We start from the raw sequence: 23044 nt of genomic DNA, 5'->3' as shown, positions 1-23044 counted from the left end.
GGGCTAAAGTCCCTGGTGACGTCTTGGTTTTCCCTAGACTTTCCCCGGAATCAAGCCGGCTGTAAAGTATGGCCTACAATAGGACTGTTTGTTTACATCTGATGTACTTTTTGTGTGCTGATTTATTTGTTGTTAGAGCAAACAGCAGACCTCGTACTTCCTGGGTTGCAGACGGCGAACCCTGGCTCTCGATCTAGATCTGCCAGGTCTACGAGTGTCACGGCACCTCTGTCTTGTATTAGACAGGAGACGGTTTACGAGTGGAGCGTAAAGACTTAGCCGAAACAGTCGAGGTCTTGTGTCACCAGATGTTTTATAGGGGAGGCGGCATGGCGGAGGCAGGCATTAAGAGCGGCGGCAGAGGGGTGCCGGCGCTGGCTGGGCCGTCAGGTGCTCTGCGTGTCCTTTTATGGCCCAGTCCACTAATGAAAGGAGGGTTCTGAGACCACTGCCAAACATCAGAGGCCACTTTATGCTGCCAGGCCCGCACCTCCATCCATACAGGAATGTCATAAAGCTTTAAGAGGCCACTCCCTTTCATTATTGACTTCCGCCTCCGTTTTCACTCTGTTGTCCCGTCTGCTGATTGATTGCTTTTCATTTGTCGACATGGTCGCCGAGGTGTCGCCTCAACTTCATTGGGTCCAACACAGGATGGAGGCAATTGGTTATGATGAAGCAAATGAAGTGTGAGAAAGCAGCGGTCAAAGCTGTTTGATAAGAGAGGCGATAGAGCTGCACATGTGGCCATCTTGGGAAACATGTGGAACACATCAGGGAGCTTCTCTGGGGTCAGCTGGGATGTTGACACGTCCCAAAAGCTGTAAAGTTGCCACAAATAGGATCTTTAAATATGCGCAACTGTTGAGAGTAATAACATTAAAACTAGTTTTTCCATAACTGAAATGAATCAAATTCATTGCTAAAGTGGAGCCTTGGTTCATGTCATTGGTGTCATTAGTCCATTCCTGAAGGTCCAAATCCAACCGAAACACACTAACCCAATCAATGGTTGCCAAACTGTTGTACTGTTGGATCTTAAGGAGGTTCTACCGAGAATTATTTTTATGCAAAAAGGAGACACGGGAGTGACAACAAAACATGAATAAGCCATTTATTGCAAACAACCATGAAAGTGAAATAAGCAGTTAATCATCCGATCAAAAGTGACCATTTTTGAACTAAAATCAGAGGAACATGCGGGATGGTCCAAAAGAGCAAAGCAGTCCTTTGTCAGCTTTGCATTGTGAACGGCAGGGTTGTCCTGTTGAAGAAGCCATAACCACACAGACCAGGGCCTCCAGTCATGAAGGACGCCCCCTGCATCATCTCCCGTTTGACATCCTCACCGGGATCATGGGGGCATGCTGGAGCCTATCCCAACTCAGAAGTGACATCGGGGGTTCAGAGTTGAGTTGAGAGTTGAGTTTTAGCATAGCATGGGTTACGGCTGCATTAAAAGCCTGTTGTTCCGGCTATCAAGTCTGGTGCTTGTGGTTTTATTTGCTAATATTACTGACACCTAGTGGCGAGTGTAGAATACTACATATCATGGCATCTTTGAATGTGTCTTTGAAAGGCCTCATATTTGTATTTTATAGCTTTATGCCTGAAAATACTTCATTTAGGAAAAAATAGCAACAATTTGCTTTTATAAGGATATTTTTTTGACAACTAACAGACCATATTTAACAATGTGATTTATTCGTATATCTTTGAACTGTGATCGAGTAAAATATGAAGCGCAAATTCAAATGATTATTATTACACAGTTTTTGAGCAAAATAAAGTCAGTAGGGGTGGGACCATTTCCCCACCTCCTTCCTGCCCCCCCTCCCTTTGCCCCAGAACCGGCCTGTGTGTGTGTGCTCAGGCGTGTGGGGGATGCTGAGGCTGAGGGAGGGGCAGACGGGACTGGGTTTGCAGCGCTAGGTCGGTCATGCGAGAGCAGCTGGAGCGCTTGTGGTCATTATCGGAGCAAAGTCTTTACGTTGCTGCACCAATTAGTTTTGACCCAGAAGGAATAGTCTGTGGACCGGAGTCGGCCATCGTTTCATCCTTACCAGATTCAGACAGACACACAAATGCATACATACACGAGAAGGCTCACAGACATGCGTATGTTTGCATCCTCAGCATTCTTTTCATTTGGACTTCCACTGTGTCTTTCACTGTCACGCTAAACCAGGAGGCCACATACAGAAAAATGTAAGGATGCGGGACACTTTTGATATTCTTTACATTCTTGCTCATTAAACACATGCCTGACTTTTAAAAAATATAGATATATATTTTATGTTTCCAAAAAGCAACTGTGACTTTGCCAAATAAATAAAAATACGATACATTTTTTGATGTACGGTTTTGTTGTTCTTTGGTATTAAAAACCAGCATTAAATTAACAAGAGAATCAGAGTCAAAGCCAAGGGGGGGGGGGGGGGGGCAATGTTTACACCAACAAGGACACAAACTAAAGCTACAGAATGTGAAACAAGTTAATAACTGTCGGAATTTTCTGGAATGAATTATTGTGGCCATTGGGTGTCACCAAAAAAACAACCAACCACCACCCACGTTTACTTGAAAGAAAATGGGGGTGTTAATTTTCATGTCAATTATAACCAGAGAAAACAAGTTTATACAAGCTAGCTAACAATGCATGTCATTGGGAGGTACCTATTTTGACTACAAAGTCCCCTGAAAGGACCTCTAATCTCGTTAGAATGCACAAAAAGAGAAATAAATATGTGGTGATGTTTCATATAAGGAACATTTTTCCTTAGTTTTCCTTTAAAGGCAGGGTGTGTCAAATTATGTGCAATATTTTGATATATATTTTATATATTTTTATATATATTTGCAAGACCAGGTCAAACTATGAAAAGAAAAGTTTGACTCAACACTCCCATCTCCCATCTTTCATGAACTAAAAATGTCAAACTTTTTGTCCATACTGAAAAGTCCAGTTTATATACAAAGTCTGTGTTAATGAGTACTTTTTCTTTGCCAAGATAATCCATCCACCTCACAGGGGTGGCATATCGATATGCTGATTACAGGTGTGCCTTAGGCTGGCCACAATAAAAGGCAATTCCAAAATGTGCAGTTTAACTACATTATTACTCTATTTACTGTATTTTAGCATTGAAAAAAATAACATTTTGGTTACAGCGAGTAAAAGCGGTGATTTGGGTTATTATCAAAGCTGTTTATTTCAGCCCACTGTGACTTACAACGCATGCATGCTACACAATGCTAGCTTGGTTTTGGCTACAGAAGCACTAGCTAGCACTAGCCTGACGACCAGGTGGACTCCAATACTGTGCATGGATCATCTTACAATATCATTCATCAGTGTTGAGCAGCATACTCAACTTTTATACTTGAAATGTGTTTAAATGTGCCATATGTAACAAATGGGCCTTTTATGGGCATGCACTGTAAATGACTCAGTTTTTCGTTATTCACGGGTAACCCCAGATCTACTGTATTAGATAGGAGTAATTCCCAATGAGTGACACCTCCCGCCCAAAGTCAGCTGATTAGCTTTAATTTAGCTCCAGATAGGTCAATTTCAGTCAAAATGGGGTATAAATTCTGAAATATTGAAGCTGAACTGAAATGTAGAATGAATGTGTTAAGGATGGAACCAGCGGCAACTGGGTTGGGAGACAACCAATCAATGTGTTAAGGATGGAACCAGCAGCAACTGGGTTGGGAGACAACCAGTCTACCACCTGTACCATAGTTCTTCACATCAGTTCGGAGTCGAGGTGCATTTGGCTGAATTTCCAAAGAGCGGCTTCCAACAGTCTTGACAAAAATGTCCGTTTTAAATGTGCTTTAATGATGGGCCCAAGACTGCGGTCAGTAAACTGATCAGGTTTCACTTGTAAAGTCAGCCTTCCTCCCGAAGTCTCTCATGGCTGCCAGCTTGTCCCAGACAGACTCGTCTCTGATTTGTTAAGGTAATGATCTAATCTGTGGCCATTAGGGAGAGCAGCCTTTAGTGTTTAATGCGTGGCCAGGTGGTCCACCTGCCAAGCCTCACAAATTAAAGGGCCCAGGCTTGGCTGTAATGAGTAATGAGCTGTATTTAATGCACCTGAACCTGCCTGGCCAGGCCTGAATATGGCTTGATTCAAATCAACAACTTAACTCTTTTTTTGCTCTGCGGATGGCAAATGTACTTTACACATTACGAAATACTAACACAATACAAATACTAACACACACGTGCAAAGTAATACATGCAAAAACACACACACACTGCCTTTGTGTGTGGCCTGAACACAGTGGTGTGCAGTCAGGGCCAGCAAAGCCTTCTCTGAAGGCTAAAACACGATCAGAAACAGACAGTTACCACAACCACATTTAGTTGTTATTTAAGTGGTACCTTGGTTAGTGTATGTCCTAGTCTCGGTATGCGTACATGTTCTGGTTAGCCTACAATATGTGCAAGTGTGTTAGTTCAGGTGTTTTTATCGCAAAATGTCCTTGTTGGTTGAGGGCTAGTGTGCTAATACATGGAAACAGGAAGCAGAAGTCAGTTGTGTCGCTCTGTATGATGTCATCAGTGGTTGATACTACGCTAACTAACACAATTACAAAACAGCATTTTATTGTTTTACGTGCAGGAAACATTTACATGACTAATGAATACATGGACATTTGGACGAATATTTAATGTATAATGTAAATAAATGATACATGAACATTCAACGTTACTTTTACCATCATTGAAACAAAACAAAAAACAAAAAAACTGACTTGAGGTGAAAAAACTATTCAATACAAAAATGAACGTTTGCCTAATGATCGCCGTCAACCGTGACAGTGGTTCTGTGATACTGTTTTTTTGTTGTTGTTGTTAAATAATACTATTGTAACTACTATTGACACGTTTATTTTCGTTGCTCGTCTCTTCACTCATTTCTAACAAGCTACCTAAACACACACACTTCCGGCCTTCAAAATAGTAGCACATCCTGTGGGGGTACCAAAGTAAGGGCGTCACATAAATAGCTTAAACTGGCCTATTTGGTGCGTGACGACAAAAATAAATCCCCCGTTCAAGGCCCGTCACTGAAGTAAAGTGTAGTTGACTGAGTTTCTGAAATTGCTCAAGGTATTGCTCAAGAATAATTTATCGTTTATTATCTGTTTTAATTATACTGTTTTATTTCTCCAGTTTTTGCATGTTTAACGTGAGCTGTGATTTGTCCTACTTGTCATTGAACGCACCAATGCACCGTTCTCAGAAGCATGGAGGATGTATGGATGTGTTTGGATGTATTTTCCCCCTTTTTCTTTCACCTCATACTTGCTCCCAAATGCTGATACTATGTGGGAATGCATAAAGGTAAGATATGATGACTTTGAGTGCTAATGTGCATCATTGTGGTAGTTGGATGCTAAATCGCTAATGCTAGCACAACACTGGACTTCAGCCACGGTCATCACATTGACAGCCGTCAATAGCAGCTGGAAGTCCAATTTAGCTGGCAGTTCAATGCCAAAATCAGCATAGAGCGTCATTAAAGTGTTAACTTTCACAGCCCTAGTAACATTACATTGTGCTTTAAAGGTGCTCCAATGTATTTACTCCAAGATGTAGAAGCAGGGCACAGAGTGCAGGTAAGAAATCTTTAATGGGTTCAAGCAGGAAAATGAACAGAAGGTGTCCATGCGAAACGGAATAACAAACCCACTGAGAGGTCAAAAGATGAAGTTCTCTGGGATTAGACTCACGTGATTAACAATAATAAAAAATATAACACCATTGAAAGAACATAGCATTGACAATGAACTGCTGTTGGCCTACCGACTTCGCTTGGTCTAAGAAGCATCACCTGTAGGAAGACAAATACAGTGACTGCATCACCAGCAAGCTACCAATTAGGTAATAAAGTAATAAAGGTCTCATAGAAACACATAAATACCGTCTAATTCAAACGGCTAATTCAGTAGTGAAACTCGGTTTTACTCTCTGGGTGAACTTTCAGGTCCCTCGTCTGGGCGGATTGAGACCGACTTCCATGTTATGCATGTGTGGTGCAGAGACGTCATTAAGCAATGTTATTTGAATATTCTGATGACTGTTTTAATTGAAGAGAACAAGTGTTCACACATGGCAGAGCTGGGGGTGTTGTCGAGTGCCCCAGGCTCTATCCCTGAGCGGCCGAGACCCATCTGATCACAGCTCAGTGGAGCCCACAAGCCCACCAACACTACGGCGCAACCCTGGCTGCTTTCAATGCCCCCAGGCTTCTAGCACGTTCACATCTCCCAGCACTCACGCACACACCTACATAGCAAAAGAAGGGTAGGGAGGGTGCAAAAAGATGGGGGGGGGGGTGGATGAATGAAATTTCTGGCAGTATAATTTGATACAGCAAACATATTAACAACATGCATAACAAATGGGACTGACACGGTTGGTGAGGAGAAAGTCAACACAAACGGAATATCTAACGACAAATGATGTGTAGAAATTGTGGGCATGTTGAAGCTGAAGTGGCAAAATTTGCAATGTGCAACATTGTTAAGATTAAGATATGCCTTTATTTGTCCATCAGTGGGGAAATTTGCAAATTTGTTAGCTTGTTAGCTACCTCCCACATCGCCAAAACATGCATATTAGGTTAATTGGCCACTCCAAATTGTCCATAGGTATGAATGTGAGTGTGAATGGTTGTTTGTCTATATGTGCCCTGTGATTGGCTGGCCACCAGTCCAGGGTGTACCCCGCCTCACGCCCGAAGACGGCTGGGATAGGCTCCAGCATACCCCCGCGACCATATTGGGGATAAGCCGCATAGAAGATGGATGGATGGATGGTTGTGGAATGTGGAAGTCATACAAACCCACAAGATTGGGAATTGAAAATTCATTCATTTTTCATTTTGCAATGCTATGAATTGGGTGAGAAATGGCCATTCAATGGGAATGTCTTGGCGGAATTATTAAAAATGTGTGAATTTCTTGGCAATATGTTGATAGATTGTGTTCGAAATTGACGTTGGGAATATAAAAGTAGTAGAAATTTTAAGAATGCATGTTATGGAAAATATGGACATTTTACAAAAATTGGAATTCTGGGAATGTCAAAAATAAATACCCAGACTAAGCTGAAGGTTTGGATGTTGGGATGGTTTGAATTGGTTGAGGAATGTGGAAGTTGTACAAATTCAAAATATTAGAACACATTTAATCTCCTATTAGCCAATATAGTGGACATTAGATATTATATTAGATATAATAAACAGTTGAGGACCCATGCTTGTGTGTGTTGCTGTAAAGCAGGGGCTAGGGGAGCTGAGTGGTGGGCAGACAGGAGGTGACGTTGGGGGATCTTGGTGTGGGTTAAGGCTGCAACAGTACTCCGTGCGGGGTTTATTTTACCTGTTGTGAGATCATTCCAACCTGCAATAAAAGCCTGTTGTTCTGGTGCTAGTGTGTCTCACTCAACATTACACTAATTACTGACACCTAGTGATCAGTGTGGAGTACGACATATCATCACAAAGTCTTTGAATGCCTTATATTTGTATTTTACTCCATTTAGCCATTGTTGTGCTTATTACTGTCATGTTGGTGCTCAACAACATGCAAAACTGCCTTTCATAACTAACAAGCGCCGCCTTTTTAAGAAGAAAAATGTCCTTGGCCAAGTAGAATTTCCTAACAATGGCTAAATGTTCCAAACTGGAAAGGGTCAAGTGTTGCTGGGTGTCTTCTACCCCTTCGTCCCCTCACTCCAAGACCTCTCGCAGTGCTCAGGCACCTCCTGTCCACCACAGACCACCTCCCCTTCAACTGCATTAATTGGCTGTCAAAATGTGCTGAATTAACAGATTAATGAGCATGAATTTGAATCCCAAGTTTGGCAAAAGGGGGGATGAATGCGTGCTGTGGGGCAGGCTCCCCGTGCCTCCCCTTCTCGTGTGCGCAGATATGCATCCAGGACATTTGAGCGGATTGCATTTCATTAGTTTGATTTGAGCGGACAGCGCTAAGCTGCTGAGGGCTCTGCGCTGACAGCTAATTACAGGAATCAGCCCTATCCACTGATAGAGAACAATGGGCTGGGATGAGCCCGCCTCGCCGGGGGACGGGCCCCGCATACAACAACTGCATTTGACTAATAAAGTCCCAACAATGGACAACATTTACTCCTTTTAAAAAGATATAGAAACCTTAATTGGCTGCTTACCTTCCTTCTCACCTCGGAAGTGGGAACGTGTCCTTCAAGTGCACCTGAAGTATGGCACCAAGCTGCAGAATCTTCCATCCTTTGACCCAGTGTGCATGGATTGGTTCTGCTGCCATAACTCCGTCCATCTTTCAAACGAGTCGCTCGCTCATGTGAATACTTTCCCCTTAAAAGAAAATTAAACGGATTAGCACAAACGTCAGAGAATTTAGCCGCACATTACCTTTACGTGCGATGCTCCAAACCACAGATCGGAGTCGGACACTGGATTAGCTGTGTGCGATGTTTTGTCAGCATTTTTACAGTTATCCCAAGCAGGCTGTTTAATTTCAGAAGCTGTGTTGACACTTGAAATGTCTTTAAACGTGTGCTATGCAGCCTCGTGCTTGACATGATCTCAGCACATCTCCAAGGCTACGTTCACTCAATTCCAGTTTATTTGCTCATGTGTTATGCGACTCGGGCCTCGTTTGTATCTCCATATAAATCCATATAAAGGTTGGATTTATGCAACCGATACGTCATGTTTTGCCGTGCTTAGTGAGACTTGGATGAAGGGAAAATGCTAATTAGACACTCAATCACTGTCAATAATCAATGTTTTGAAATGAATTTATCTTTGCCTCAATTTGTGACCGGTCCAGGGCACAAATGGGTCTGGGTTCTTATGGGCTAGTCATCAAATTACTTGTGGATTTTGTGCTCTTCAAGTTGCATTCCCGGGGTAACAACAGTTTTTGTTGTTTTTCTTCTGTCTTGTTTGGGGCCCACTCACATGGCCAGCGGCTAGTGGCCAGGTGCGCTGACACAAACTATTATTTTGGGAGCGTGAGGCATCATCTCCAAGCTTTCTGTGCCATTTTGGGGTCAGACCTTTAGGTCTTTTCCTTCTTCTGGCCGGCTGATGGAAGCTAATGACTGAGGAGGATGGTGGTGGTGCTGGCTGTGCTTGCATGTGGCCATGTCATCTCTGCTCAGCGACAGGGGCTGTGGTGGCCAATACGTGGTCCAGAGGGTCAATGCGAGGTAGCCGCCTCGCTGAGTGACAGGACAACGTAGTTTGTTAGGGAGATTTGTCCCTGCCACAGATATCCTGTCTGCCGGTTGTGGCTCTCGTGTCAATTTGCGACCCCTCGCACATTGCTTGTCTGGCTGACAGGTGAGCAGCGCCGTGGCGCTCTGTCCCCCTAATTGTACCCCGCAGTCCTGGCTATGGAGAGAAGGGCTGGGGCCCAGGCCTGTTAGCACTCTCCTTGACCTGGCGGCCAGGCCCAGAGCAGCCTCCTCAGCATGGGAGTAATGCAAGGTGAGGGTCTGTCGCTCGGTTAGCTGGTTGCCTACACGCTGTGGACAATAACGGACAACGCACCAGATATGTCTCCTGAGCAGGGGTGCCGTAAGGGGGAGAAAGTGATGAGGATTCTAGAGCTTATGATTGACAGGTGGCATGGTCATGGTCATGGTCACGGTTTGTTTGTTTTGAATACCTGTTAGGATTATGGGTTAGGGTGAGGGTTATGGGTTAGGGTTAAGGTTGTCTCAAAAGGAGACGTTCCAAAGCATTCCAAAAGGATTGTGGGACAGCTGGCCTTCTTTTGTCAAGCACCACAGGACGTCTACCGGTACACATCATACAAAGCATATTTGATGTGTCAAATCTTTATGGGACAGAGTTTCCAATTCCATATCAATCCTTTTATTGTCGTGCTGTTGCTGTCAAATGGAAACACTGATGTGAGGCAAAGTTCATTTCCGGTGAGGCATTAATGGTAGTGGACGAGTGGTTGTGGTCCAGCTAGGAGACCCGAGTTCGATTTCCCCCTTGGGCATCTCAGTTTGCATGTTCTCCCTGTGCATGCGTGGGTTTCCTCCCACATTCCAAAAACATGCTAGGTTAATTAGCCACTCCAAATTGTCCATAGGTATGCATGTGAGTGTGAATGGTTGTTTGTCTATATGTGCCCTGGGATTGGCTGGCCACCAGTCCAGAGTATTTTTCTTTTCTTTTTGCTGGACATTTTTTTTTTCACGAGACCCTCAAATCCCTGACGGCACCCCTGCTTCTGAGCCTGTGTCTGCACATGATGGTATGTACATGCAAACATGTATGCAAACCAACGCATAACGCATGCAAACAATAAATCAAAGTGAATTTACATGAAAGCTAGAGAGAGGTAGGCGCACACGCATTTATGCCATGCAAGCGTTATTCTTCAGGGAATGGAGGCTCTGCATAAGCGTGTGTGTGTGTGTGTGTGTGTGTGTGTGTGTGTGTGTGTGTGTTGCTGTGGCGGTAATTGTCAAATTGTCCATCGTTGAATTCCATGTATGACTGTTTATGTAAATATGTTCCACGCATTTTTTAAAAACAATATGCATGATGAATAGACAAAAAGACCTGGTGCAATAAACGGTAAAAGACCCCCTTTTTCACCGCAATATACACTTCTTAATTCAGCATTTTCCTGTTTTCTGAATAAATTGAGTTATGCTTGTTGATGAGCACCATGAAGAGGTGTGTGTGTGTGTGTGTTTGAAGGAGGAGGGGATTGGCGGGGGGTGTATTCGGCGAGGTGTGCCATTTCCTGGCTCATGAAGGCTTTGGTGCCAGCTGCATGGGGCTGCTTCCTGGGGGCAGATGCCTGCAGTGTTGCCTCCATGATCCCAGCTCTGTTTCTGTACCAGCCCCGCAGTCTGCTTCATGCCTCTGGGTGGTGGGGTGTCACGGGTAGGGGGGCAGCTGAAGGGAGGTGTCTGTGTGTTGGGGGGGGGGGTTAATACAGTCATGCACAAACACCTCTTCAATGTGTTGCACAAAGCACATATTACTGAAAGTGCTGTAAATGCATGTTTGATAGACATCATGCACAAATACACACTTCAGGGGCTCTTTAAGTATTATTTACTTTTAATTATTTATTAAATATTATTATTGATTAATACAAGTCACTCAGCCTTATCTACTGGTGGGGAAAAGAAGCAGTTAAAGCCCAATTCAGGATTTTGGAGGATGTGTGGCTGCTGGACTCGACAGGGAGGAATAAAGAGTTTCATTTTTGGTTTTGTTTCTTCACATCAGCTCCTCCTTGCCCGCAGCCAGCGTCCATTGCTTTCATCACCTCGTCCTTCTTGACCTCCCTGCACCTTCCAGCATCTTTACTGGCAACACACTGGCACCCAGAGGCGCGCTTTGGTACTGCAGGCACTGATTATTGGCGCGGCAGTGACGGTGAGATACAGTGAAGAAAATAAGTATTTGAACACCCTGCTATTTTGCTATTTCTCCCACTTAGAAATCATGGAGGGGTCTGAAATTTTCATCGTAGGTGCATGTCCACTGTGAGAGAGATAAACTAAAAAGAAAAATCCAGAAATCACAATGCATGATTTTTTAACAATTTATTTGTGTGATACAGCTGCAAATAAGTATTTGAACACCTGTGTATCATCTAGAATTCTGACCCTGAAAGACCTGTTAGTCTGCCCATTAGAAGTCTACCTGCACTCCATGTATCATCCTGAATCAGATGCACCTGTTTGAGGTCGTTAGCTGCATAAAGACACCTGTCCACCCCATACAATCAGTAAGACTTTAACTTGTAACATGGCGAAGACCAAAGAGCTGTCCAAAGACACCAGAGACAAAATTGTACACCTCCACAAGGCTGGAAAGGGCTACGGAGCAATTACCAAGCAGCTTGGTGAAAAAAGGTCCACTGTTGGAGCTATCATTAGAAAATGGAAGAAGCTAAACATGACGGTCAATCTCAATCGGAGTGGAGCCCCATGCAAGATATCACCTCGTGGGGTCTCAATGATTCTAAGAAAGGTGAGGAATCAGCCCAGAACTACACGACAGGACTTGGTCAATGACCTGAAAAGAGCTGGGACCACCGTTTCCAAGGTTACTGTAGGTAATACACTAAGACGTCATGATGTGAAATCATGCATGGCACGAAAGGTTCCCCTGCTTAAACCAGCACATGTCAAGGCCCGTCTTAAGTTTGCATATGACCATTTGGATGATACAGAGGAGTCATGGGAGAAAGTTTTATGGTCAGATGAGACCAAAATAGAACTTTTTGGTCATAATTCCAATAAGCGTGTTTGGAGGAAGAAGAATGAAGAGTACAATCCGAAGAACACCATCCCTACTGTGAAGCATGGGGGTGGTAGCATCATGCTTTGGGGGTGTTTTTCTGCACATGGGACAGGACGAGTGCACTGCATTAAAGAGAGGATGACTGGGGCCGTGTATTGTGAGATTTTGGGGAACAACCTCCTTCCCTCTGTCAGAGCATTGAAGATGGGTCGTGGCTGGGTCTTCCAACACGACAACGACCCGAAGCACACAGCCAGGAAAACCAAGGAGTGGCTCCGTAAGAAGCATATCAAGGTTCTAGCATGGCCCAGCCAGTCTCCAGACCTGAACCCAATCGAAAATCTTTGGAGGGAGCTCAAACTCCGTGTTTCTCAGCGACAGCCCAGAAACCTGACTGATCTAGAGAAGATCTGTGTGGAGGAGTGGGCCAAGATCCCTCCTGCAGTGTGTGCAAACCTGGTGAAAAACTACAGGAAACGTTTGACCTCTGTAATAGCAAACAAAGGCTACTGTACCAAATATTAACATTCATTTTCTCAGGTGTTCAAATACTTATTTGCAGCTGTATCACACAAATAAATTGTTAAAAAATCATGCATTGTGATTTCTGGATTTTTCTTTTTAGTTTATCTCTCTCACAGTGGACATGCACCTACGATGAAAATTTCAGACCCCTCCATGATTTCTAAGTGGGAGAAATAGCAAAATAGCAGGGTGTTCAAATACTTATTTTCTTCACTGTATCTATCCATACATCCATACATCCATCCATACATCCATCCATCCATACATACATCTATCCATCCATCCATCCATCCACTTTCTCTACCGTTTATCCTCACGAGGGTCGCCAGCATGCTGGAGCCTATCCCATAATAACATAATAATAAGACGCCATCTGGACAGCACTTTAAATGTGTTTTAAAACATGTTTTATACAGTATTGTGCTGTGCTTGAACTCATCAAATTCCCAAGTGGAGGGAATCTAGTTGTCACGTGACAGTCAATGGCTGTGTGTCAGGCAAGCTAGCTCATTCCAAAAGCTTATTTTTTGCAAATTAACAAAGAATTGTAACAATTATAATACTTTCATGGGGTGTGAAATAGGGGTGTGTATTGGCAAGAATCTGGCAATACGATATGTATCACGATACGATATATCACAATACTGTTAACGAGGCGATATTTTTTGTTTTTCCTGTAGTTAAAGATTATTTCCTGGAAAAACTGAATTATACCAGCAATATGCACTTACTAAACACATTTTTATTCGTATGTTATGCTGTATCACAAACTTTCCTCTGTAAAAACTTAAAGTGTAGCATTTGGATAAATAAAGCTTAAACATCCAGCTTTAAATTTACAAAAACAAAACTAAAAAACAAATAAATGAAATTATGTCTGAAGATCCTGCTCAAATGTTCACATTCTCTTAGGTGTGAAAAAATATACAGTAGAGTATACAGCCCCTGACTTATCCACCATCAGAAGAGTATTTTTGTGGAACAAAGTAACTAACATCAGTAAAAAGTCCTTTTAGGATGCTTGAAATAAGCATTATTTAACTAAATAGCAATATCACAGTACTACTTTTGTAGTATACACAAGGACCTTGGCATTGCTTGCTAGCGGCGGGTCCTCGTGGTGCCTCATGGTTTTGCACATTTCTCTCTTGTTTAAAAACGCTCCAACCTACTAGGCTGGACACAAGAAATTATTAAGTGACCCATTTACATCTCTATTTACATCTCTGACCGTGCCTTGTCCGGGCATTGTTCGGCTGTAGTGTTTTCGTATCCTCGTTTAACATATTGCTGCTGATTTTTCCTCACACGGTTAGCTTCTAATGTTTCTTCTTTTGTTTCCAGTGTTGGCAGTAAACAATCAGACACAGGTTAGCTAGTTTGGTAGCCATGATCACAACAGGAGACACGAAGGAGATTGATTGACAATGGTCTACACCCAATCAGGACACAGAAGAATGATTTTTTTTGTACTTCATTGCAGTAAGAGTTAATTAGGTCACGCTAACAACTGGAGGAAACAGAACACCGTAACTTCATTATGTTGATTGTATTTTATATAAAAAGAATGATCACCTTTGTTAATATAAAAGAATCTAAGAAGATTAGGTCAAACCTGTGTTTAAAGTTAGTAAAGAAAGAAAGCGTCGCTATCATTTGTTCAAGTGAAATGAATGACAACAATATAGACCCGTGACTGCTTGGATGGTTGAAATGTTTGCATGCCAGGGTGAAGGCTGCTCAGGACGTCTGCTCTGTCGATGTGGGGCTGGAATGTTCATGGTGAAGTGATTTCCAATAGGTCTTCACCTCCTTTACTCTTCTTGGCCTGTAGCCTCTGCTGCTTCCTCCTCCGCTGTGCTCAATCAATTGACTAATGCTGCTGACCAGCTCCCACAGCACACTGCCAAGGGAAAGATGTTATTGGATTTGGTGTGTGTGCGAGTGTGTGTGTGTGTGTGTGTGTGTGTATTAGTAAGACCATCTCCATTAGGGAATCTCAACCATTACAATGGAAAGGGTTTCATCGTGTTATTAACTGCTGTCATACTGTAAATGTATGCCCCCCCCCATCCCCCATGTCCTCAAAGCAACATTTGAATATGTTCAACAGTCTTCCCCTTCACGTTAAATTAACAGCCCCCGCCCCCCCTGAAGGTCACGTTAAGGATGCCTTTAAGATTACCTTTCATATAGAGTATCCTTCACTTATCATAACAAATATTCAGACTCCATGGTGATGCCCACGACTGCGGCTTGGCTTACATTTCTACATTTACATTTACTATTTTGATTCCAAATCAGGCTTATTTGTGTCAATAAAGGATTGAAACGGACGTGTGAATACCTATACTTACTTGACATGAATAAAACACCCACTGCTGCTGCACGGTGAATAGGAGCTCAATCCTAGGATGAATGTCAGCACTGACAGACTTATTGGCTCATAAAGGCTGCTAAAAAAATGTCATCCAAAGTGTGGAGGTGTTTCAAAAAGATGCACGATGTGTATGTAAGATACATAAAAAGGATACAATAAGTTAACATGGTTAAAATGCATCAATATGTTTAAATCAGTTAAAAGTAGTGATATATAACGATCAGTTGTAAAAACTAAAATATGTTTGTTTCTAAAATAATCCAAATCTCCATTGTTGGTGTTTGGGTGTAATACCGTAAGCTCCACTAGGGGGTGCTGGCAGCAGTGGTGGTGTGGAGTAGCTGATAAAGTAACAGAGGAAGTAACAGCTGGGATAGGCTCCAGCACCCCCGCGACCCTCGTGAGGATAAGCGGTAAAAATGAATGAATGAATGAATATCAACTCATGTGACGAGGTGGATTGTCGCCCTTATTCTGTATTTCAATTCAACCGTGCAAAAAAACGTTTGGCAACCACTGCTCTAGTGGGCCAGACAAAGATCAGACAAAAAAATGAAGCTATTTTTACCATAAGAAATAATGTGAAGGGCATCCACACCAACAAAACCTTGTCAACGTCTTCCATCGTTAGTGATCTCCTACACCCTTACCCCTTTCTCAACATTAGCATACTTGATTTCACCAGGATGACGACCGAGTTCCTTTACTTTTCCCAACTATTGCGGAACATGATTGCAGCTTCCTGCGTGTTTTTCTGTTGTCATCTCCACCCGTTGGTCTGGGGAGCTGTAGATACCAGGTGTGTGATGGCAAATATCTTCCGTAGAGAGCACAAGGAGCCTGCTGTCATGGCCACCACGACAGGTGTGTGTAAGTGTGTGGTCCCCACTGGGAGCCAGTCAGCTGTTGTTCCACGCGGTAGCTGGCACATCTTAATCAGGCAATCCGATTGGGTACAGATGATGCTGGACACACACACACACACACACACACACAAGAACACTCTTCACAGCCACTTAGCTTTGTTATGTATCCTCCAAATCAGGGAACATCGGGGACATCATAAACAGGTAAGCTTTGTTAAGTGCAGGCCCGTACATGTGTGCCGAGTCCAGGTGTGTCTAAAACTTTTGAGTTCATGTCAAATATAGCCCGGCTGTCGGACCATGACCTTATTGCTTACTGATATTTAGCAGTTACTATAGCAACACAGACACAACCTCGCATCTTCCAGTACGGCTACTGCACTTTTAAAATGTTAATAATGGACATACAGTCGGTCCATAAAAGCATGGTTGCATGAGTTTGGTAATGGTAATGGTAATGGTAATGGTAATGGTTTTATTTCATTTGAACATGCATCAGATTCCAATTGAGTGCATCCCATAATCAGTTCCCAGTTCCACATGTCCAAAAGGAGTAGGAAGAAGCAAAGCTTATTAAATCCTACCCCTCCATCTGGTACTTTAACAATCAGTAACTGTTATTTGTTCACTTCCTGCTTTCCTAATATAGGTTAAGATTTTTTTTTTTTTTTTTTTTGTCCCGTAGCGAAGTACTGGGTGATATGAGCATCCAATGCCATAATGGGTACCATAGAGCGTGTCAATATAGTGATATATATAGCACATCATGACTGGTTCAAGACTCTTCATCCTTGTATTTAGCAAACATCAACTGCTTGTATTGTTTCTTGAATTGGCTCATCGTTGTGCATTGTTTGAGGGTCCTGGTAGTTTGGTGTAGAAGAACTTGATGGTAAAACCCAGCTCTTTTTTTATGATGAACAAGAAGAGACCTGTCAATCTCTTCTGGATGCCACCGATACACTTCAACATCTTCAAAAGTTTTGCCAGAAGAGCCGAATCTATTATGAAACTGCAAATAGGTGACCAGCTAAAAGTGTTATTTCAACAAATGATCTATTTTTTGAAACATGAAGAGTTTGGTTTTCTGCCTCAAAAAGTGTGTGCATATGCATGTCTGCGGACATCTAGTGTGTGCATGGATAACTCTTTATTATTTTCTGGCCTGAGGGATCCTTTCCTGCAAGTGTAATTACTTAAATCATACCTCCCACAATCACTCCTACCCCAGGGTGCAGATTTACTCTTGCCTCAAATAGCCATGCAGGACATACCAGTTCTTACAATTAACCACAAACTCATCAGTGAAGTCAATCAGTCGTCTCTCCTTCCTATGTGAGAAACTGCAACCAAACATAAGTCAAGGCTTCAGTTCCTTCAGGTCTATATACTATACTATGGGTCTCAAACACGTGGGGCCAAATGTTTCCCGCAGGACACTAGTTTGAGGCCCCCGCCTTGATATGAAAGTTTAATGTTAGTGCGGCCCGCGCAAGTTTGATATGGATGCTGTATGGTATCATGTACCCAGAAAAAATGATTACGTTTGATTCATGTTCATGTTAAAGGTTAAATAACTGTTAATAGTTATCCTCCCTATCCGTGTGGAAGTGGTAAGTTTTTGGCTATTTAAGTTTAAAGGAAATAACTTGGAGGCTACCGTTTAGGTCGCTAGCTCTCTAGTTTGCGAGTTAGCATGTGTCTCAAGACCCTGCAGTTGCGCAATATGTTGTAAATAAAAAGAGTATAAATGTGACTATAGTCGTGTTTTGTCATGTCTACAGGGCTCTAATAATGCTTTGTTCATTTTAATCTGAAAAAAATCATTTGTCTACCCACCAACTATATGTGCTTTCTTAAGTTTTTATTATTATTATTATATTTATTTATTACTGATTGATTGATTTTCTTTATTCTTGATTTGTTTATTTATTTTTCATCTTATTTTGTGTAGAAAAATAAAAATTAAGATATTTGAGAACAGTGGAATGTTTTATCAGAGCTTTTCTTGTAGAAAATCAGAACTAAAGCAAAGTTTATTCATTTTTCTGTTTTTAATAAATGCGTTTTGTTTTTTTTTTTACCTGATGCAGCCCAGTCTCAGCCAGACCCCAGCTCCAGTGGCCCCCAGGTAAATTGAGTTTGAGACCCCTGTACTATACTATATACTTCAACTCTACGTATTTGACCTGAAGTATTCACAACCTATGCAAAGTGGTACATCCACATAAATTGTTCTCCCAAACGATTGTTTTAAAACCAACACCAATGCTCTTTATTTTTCCTTTTTGCATTGGTGCTTATAGTTAGTGCTCTCTCCAGTCACCCCCGTGTTCATTTCACTGAAGGACAAGCTCCATTCCAGTTCCATGCTGGTTATTGCTCGCCCAATTAAAAAGCTGCCTTTCTGCAAGCTAAAGTGCCTCTCGCCATCTCCCCAGAATATGTGGGTTGCATTTACACTCAACTTTGATGTCAAGCAGGGGCCACAAAGTTTGCTTCTGTGGCCTCAAATGCCCCACGGGCCATGAGATTGAGACTTCTGCTTCACTGTGTAAAGGAAAAAAAAAAACTTTGGATAACCTAAGCTCAGAGACTGAGGCAGTATTTACTAATGTCATGAATTGACGATATTGTTACAATATTATTAAGCATCTCCTTTCCCATAATGGAGAGAGCTAGTATAAAAGTTGCTCTTAAGGCCAACAAACGGAACATATATTCCGGTCATGCGTAACGTGACACAAGCGATAGTGAACTGGAAACGTCCATTAGCCATTCATTTTATTCAGGAGATTCAACCTTTGGTTTGCCTTTGACATGTGAATTCTTGGGATTCTTATAATTGCATTCATCCGCCTAAGAATGCAAAAGTATCGCCAAACATGACGCCTATTACCTGGCTTATTGGATAACCTGAGTTAATATGCTATTACCCATACCTGTGGAGCAGCAGGCGTTCTTCTTCGATGCTGACTGCTCACAGGTGCTAGGTCTGGCGAGAGAAACAAGCGATTAGCAGCGAGGAAAAAACAAGCCAAAGCCTCTTAGTGCTCATGTGTGTATACTGCCAGCTATCAGCCAGATATCAGCTATCCATGTATTGTTGATATTGACTTGTGATGGAAGTATTGATTCTTGTGAAAAACCTATTCTATAGCAGCGTAATATTATTCATAGAATGTTCTGTCACCCATTTCCACTACAGCGTTTATAGATATCAGTATAGATATAGATAGTCGTAAGGGGATGGTTGGCGGCTGTGACCCCTGTTGGTGGGCTTGGCTGAACCTTCTGCTTTTTGCATTGCTTGCTGTTCTTTGGCTGGGGGGCCAACAGCCTGCTGGGGGGCCAACAGCCTGCTGGTCGCGCTCTGGGCTCGGTGGCCACTTCCATCTGGGAGCATCCTGTTTGGAGCTAATGTTTGGTTCTCATGGTTGCTGGTTGGGAGTCATCTTGGTCTCGTGGTGTTGAGGTGTGGGTGGCATGATGAAGTGGACTATCTGAGTTCTGAGTAAACCATCAGATGAGTTTGGCCGTGCATGGATGACACACCCTTGGGCTCCTTGAGGGCAGTGTGTTGGGTGAGGGGTGCTGGGGCGTTGTACATGGAAGTTGCGGAGCCAGGGTTGTGTTCTCCTGGTAGTACTGGTGTGCTTTGGCCTTGTCCTGAGGTTTCCCCCGGGTGCCTGGTGCCTGGTGTCCTTAGCTCTTCTGGAACTAGTGATTTCTGTGATATGGAGAAGGGGGCAGATTAAATCAAGTCTGCTTCTTCTTACTACGTTTCAGACATGCTAAATTGTGGAAGTGTAACTATGATATGTACTCCAATTGAACCTGTATGCATGTTTGGAATAAACGACACTAAACTACACTAAAACTAACAGCATGCAGTAGAATGTCATGTGTTCACTCATTCAGTTTTTGTCATGGACAACCGAGAAGGGGGACTTTACTGAGAAAGCCCTCCTGGTTAAATGAATGGGTAATGTTGTCAGAGATGTCAGAGACTGCTCTGCTAAAGTGTCTGTCAGTGCTGACAGGCACCACTGATCTCAAATCCCCTCCTCCAACTATAATACATGCAAAATGACACCCTGCACAAATTCTTAGACCATATCAGAACCATCTTTTCTCTTCCATCTATTCACTCTCCCAATTTCTTTCTTAATCTCTGTCTTGCTTCTCTGTCTTCAGAGACTCGGGCAGCCGGATCATCTGTGTTTCTTAGTGTCAATTAAAAGTGATATATCTGCATTTGTCAACATATCATTTATGGGTGGCCTGTGATGCTCAGTTGATTTGTCAGCCAATCCCTGACATGGGAATCTCCCTCATTAGACCTGGAGCTGGCAGCGTGATGGCTGACGCTGCTGGGAGGCTTCGTTCCCCTCCGACATGATACTAACCCGAGAACAGGCCTCATCTGTCAGTCCTCTCACTTGCCAGCCAGAAATCCACTCAGGGAAAATGATGAGCACACGGATGGAGGACGAGGTACAAGAGGGTCGGTAGTGTACGCTTACAGCAAGCATCATCAACTTTATTAGTTCAGTGCGTGCCAAAAGGCCTGGGACCAGGACTACACAGTGGAACCACTGCCTACCGTTGGGAAGCCCATGCCGTGCCGTCGAAGGGCTGACAGACTTCTTCCAGGGTACCCCGGTAAAAGGGTCTGGGCCAGCTCTCTGTCTCTTGGGAGTAGGAGCCTCCAGGGCAGAACGTGGGCAACTCACTTAAGCTAGCTGTGAGGAGATTCGCCTGACCTCTTACGGTCTCGCCTCTTAATTTATGGATTGGATTTCCTGAAGAATTACCAGTTTGCTTTTTTGAGATATTATTTAAGGCGTTTACCGTTCATGAAAGCTAAGCAGGTTTATGTATTTTGTTCTCCTACTGTACCCAAAATGAGCTGAACCATCATCATAAAAAACGAAGTATGTACACGAGTATATTACACCTCATTGCTCATCTAAAGAAGTACTGACAGTTTCCATTCTATCGTAATTGTATTTTCATAATGTGTGAAAAAACGAGCTGCGGGCCAAAGATGGACCACACTGTGGACCGGCTGTACTGCCTAGGATGTGAGGTCTGCAGCTTGACCAACTGCAATTTTCAGACTATAGAGTGCATCCACTAAATTTTAAGAGAAATACGGATTTGTACATATAGGCCACACCTGTCCATAAGCCATGGTTGTCCACGTCGTAATATGGGGCATTTTCCACTTTTCTGACCTCTACATTGTAAATGTTCTAAATGTATTTGAATGTTGTATTCTCGTGTTAAACGATGCCAAAGTTTCAGATAATGAGGTTTGCACATTTGGAAGTGAGCCCTGAGAGAAGTTTGGGATGGCTCAAAACGCTCGGTTTGAAAAGGCGTGGTAAAACTGCCCCTTTGTGATGTCACAGAGGGGCGGACTTCCTTATATGGTTCATAGTTAGGAAGCACTTTGGGCGTGGAGTGGGCGTGCCCATAGGCAGGATGTGGCTTATCATGGGTTACATTACGGTAACATTACTGACACCTTGTGACCAGTGTAGAATACTACATTGCATTTTGTCATTGAATGCATCTTCAAATTGCCTTATAATTTGTATTTATAATTATTTGAATAAGAATCAGCCTTATTTACCAAGTGTGTTAACAACCCATGAATTTGATTCCTTTCAACATCAAGAGATAACTAGTATTCCTAAAGTACCCATTATGTCATTGTATGTGTTGTATATCACCAACTTTGGTACAGGACAAAAAATAAATAAAAAAAATAATTTAAAAAAAATTCAAAAAACTATATTAGGAAAGCAGGAAGTGAACAAATGTAACAGTTAGTGATTGTAAAAGTACCAGATGGAGGGGTAGGATTTAATAAGCTTTGCTTCTTCCTACTCCTTTTGGACATGTGGAACTGGGAACTGATTATGGGATGCACTCAATTGGAATCTGATGCATGTTCAAATGAAATAAAACCATTACCATTACCATTACCATTACCATTACCATTACCATTACCATTCCTTTAATCAAGTGTGTAAGAGTCAATCCCCACACATTTGCAATTCAGCATTGAAGGCCCAGCAACATGGCAGATTTGTTGTCTGGTCTATGAAAACACGGTCAATCTGGCCTCAAAACTTGAGTGGGGTGAAGACAAGCTGATATAGGAAGGATACAGGACGGTAAGTCGTTAGTGGAATTCCAACAGGCAAGCAGAGTGAATAATGGAGAAACACCTTCTCTCTCCTTCTGGTCTTTATGCTAGCCTAACGACCAGGCTTAAGGCTACACTGTGACTCCGATTACTCCGTTGTTTTACATTATCATTCATTAGTGCTTCATTCATTTTGCCACCATTCACTGGCGGTCCTGGAGCTAATCCCTGTGAAGAACAGCGATGTACGTACTGTACATAATAGCATACAATGGCATCTTTTTGTGAAATATCTTTCATCAAAACGGAATGATGTTGAAATGAAAAGGTGACAACTGTGTTGTATGCTGTCTTCTAACAAGTTTTGTAGTAGCAAGGTACTCTCTGGGTTACATGCCAACATTCCTGGCGCCTCTACTCCCACAGTGGGAGATCAGAGAGGAGTAGGAGGAGGAGGAGGAGGAGGAGTACATGGCCTTTCCTCCTTCACGTTCCATCAAAGCAGTTAGCCTGCCTGGGTAGTCGTGGCTCAGAAACACACAGGAATGCACAAAAGTATGGTCAAGTTGTTTTCTTTAATGTTAATTGAAAAAATACCCACAAAATAACACCATCAAATATGATAGTTTTTATGTCTGCCTTTGTTTGGCATTCACATATCCCATAACGGAGGATAAGCGGCATAGAAAATGGATGGATGGATATCGCATAACGTTTTCCAATATTTTCCAACAGGACTTCCAAAGTTCCAAAGGTCAGGTTGACCTAAGTTGACTGTTCTGTGCCCCTATTTCCT

At 42.7% G+C, this 23044-nt stretch overlaps 1 protein-coding gene across 1 annotated transcript in view; it reads left to right on the top strand.

The window, feature by feature from the left end:
• Positions 1-5252: 5252 nt before the first annotated feature.
• LOC131127726 (Golgi-associated plant pathogenesis-related protein 1) overlaps positions 5253-23044 on the top strand; it is a 59624-nt gene continuing 41832 nt past the window's right edge. The window contains exons 1-2 of the mRNA XM_058069898.2: positions 5253-5362; positions 11295-11444. Coding sequence (XP_057925881.2) covers positions 5353-5362; positions 11295-11444 — 160 coding nt within the window. The 5' untranslated portion in view covers positions 5253-5352. The remainder of the gene's footprint in view (positions 5363-11294; positions 11445-23044) is intronic.

This window comes from Doryrhamphus excisus, linkage group LG3, assembly GCF_037039965.1.
Source record: "Doryrhamphus excisus strain RoL-2023G ecotype Guam linkage group LG3, RoL_Dexc_Guam_v1.1, whole genome shotgun sequence".
Classification (NCBI taxonomy): Eukaryota; Metazoa; Chordata; class Actinopteri; order Syngnathiformes; family Syngnathidae; genus Doryrhamphus; species Doryrhamphus excisus.
This window is presented reverse-complemented; position numbering and strand designations above follow the sequence as displayed.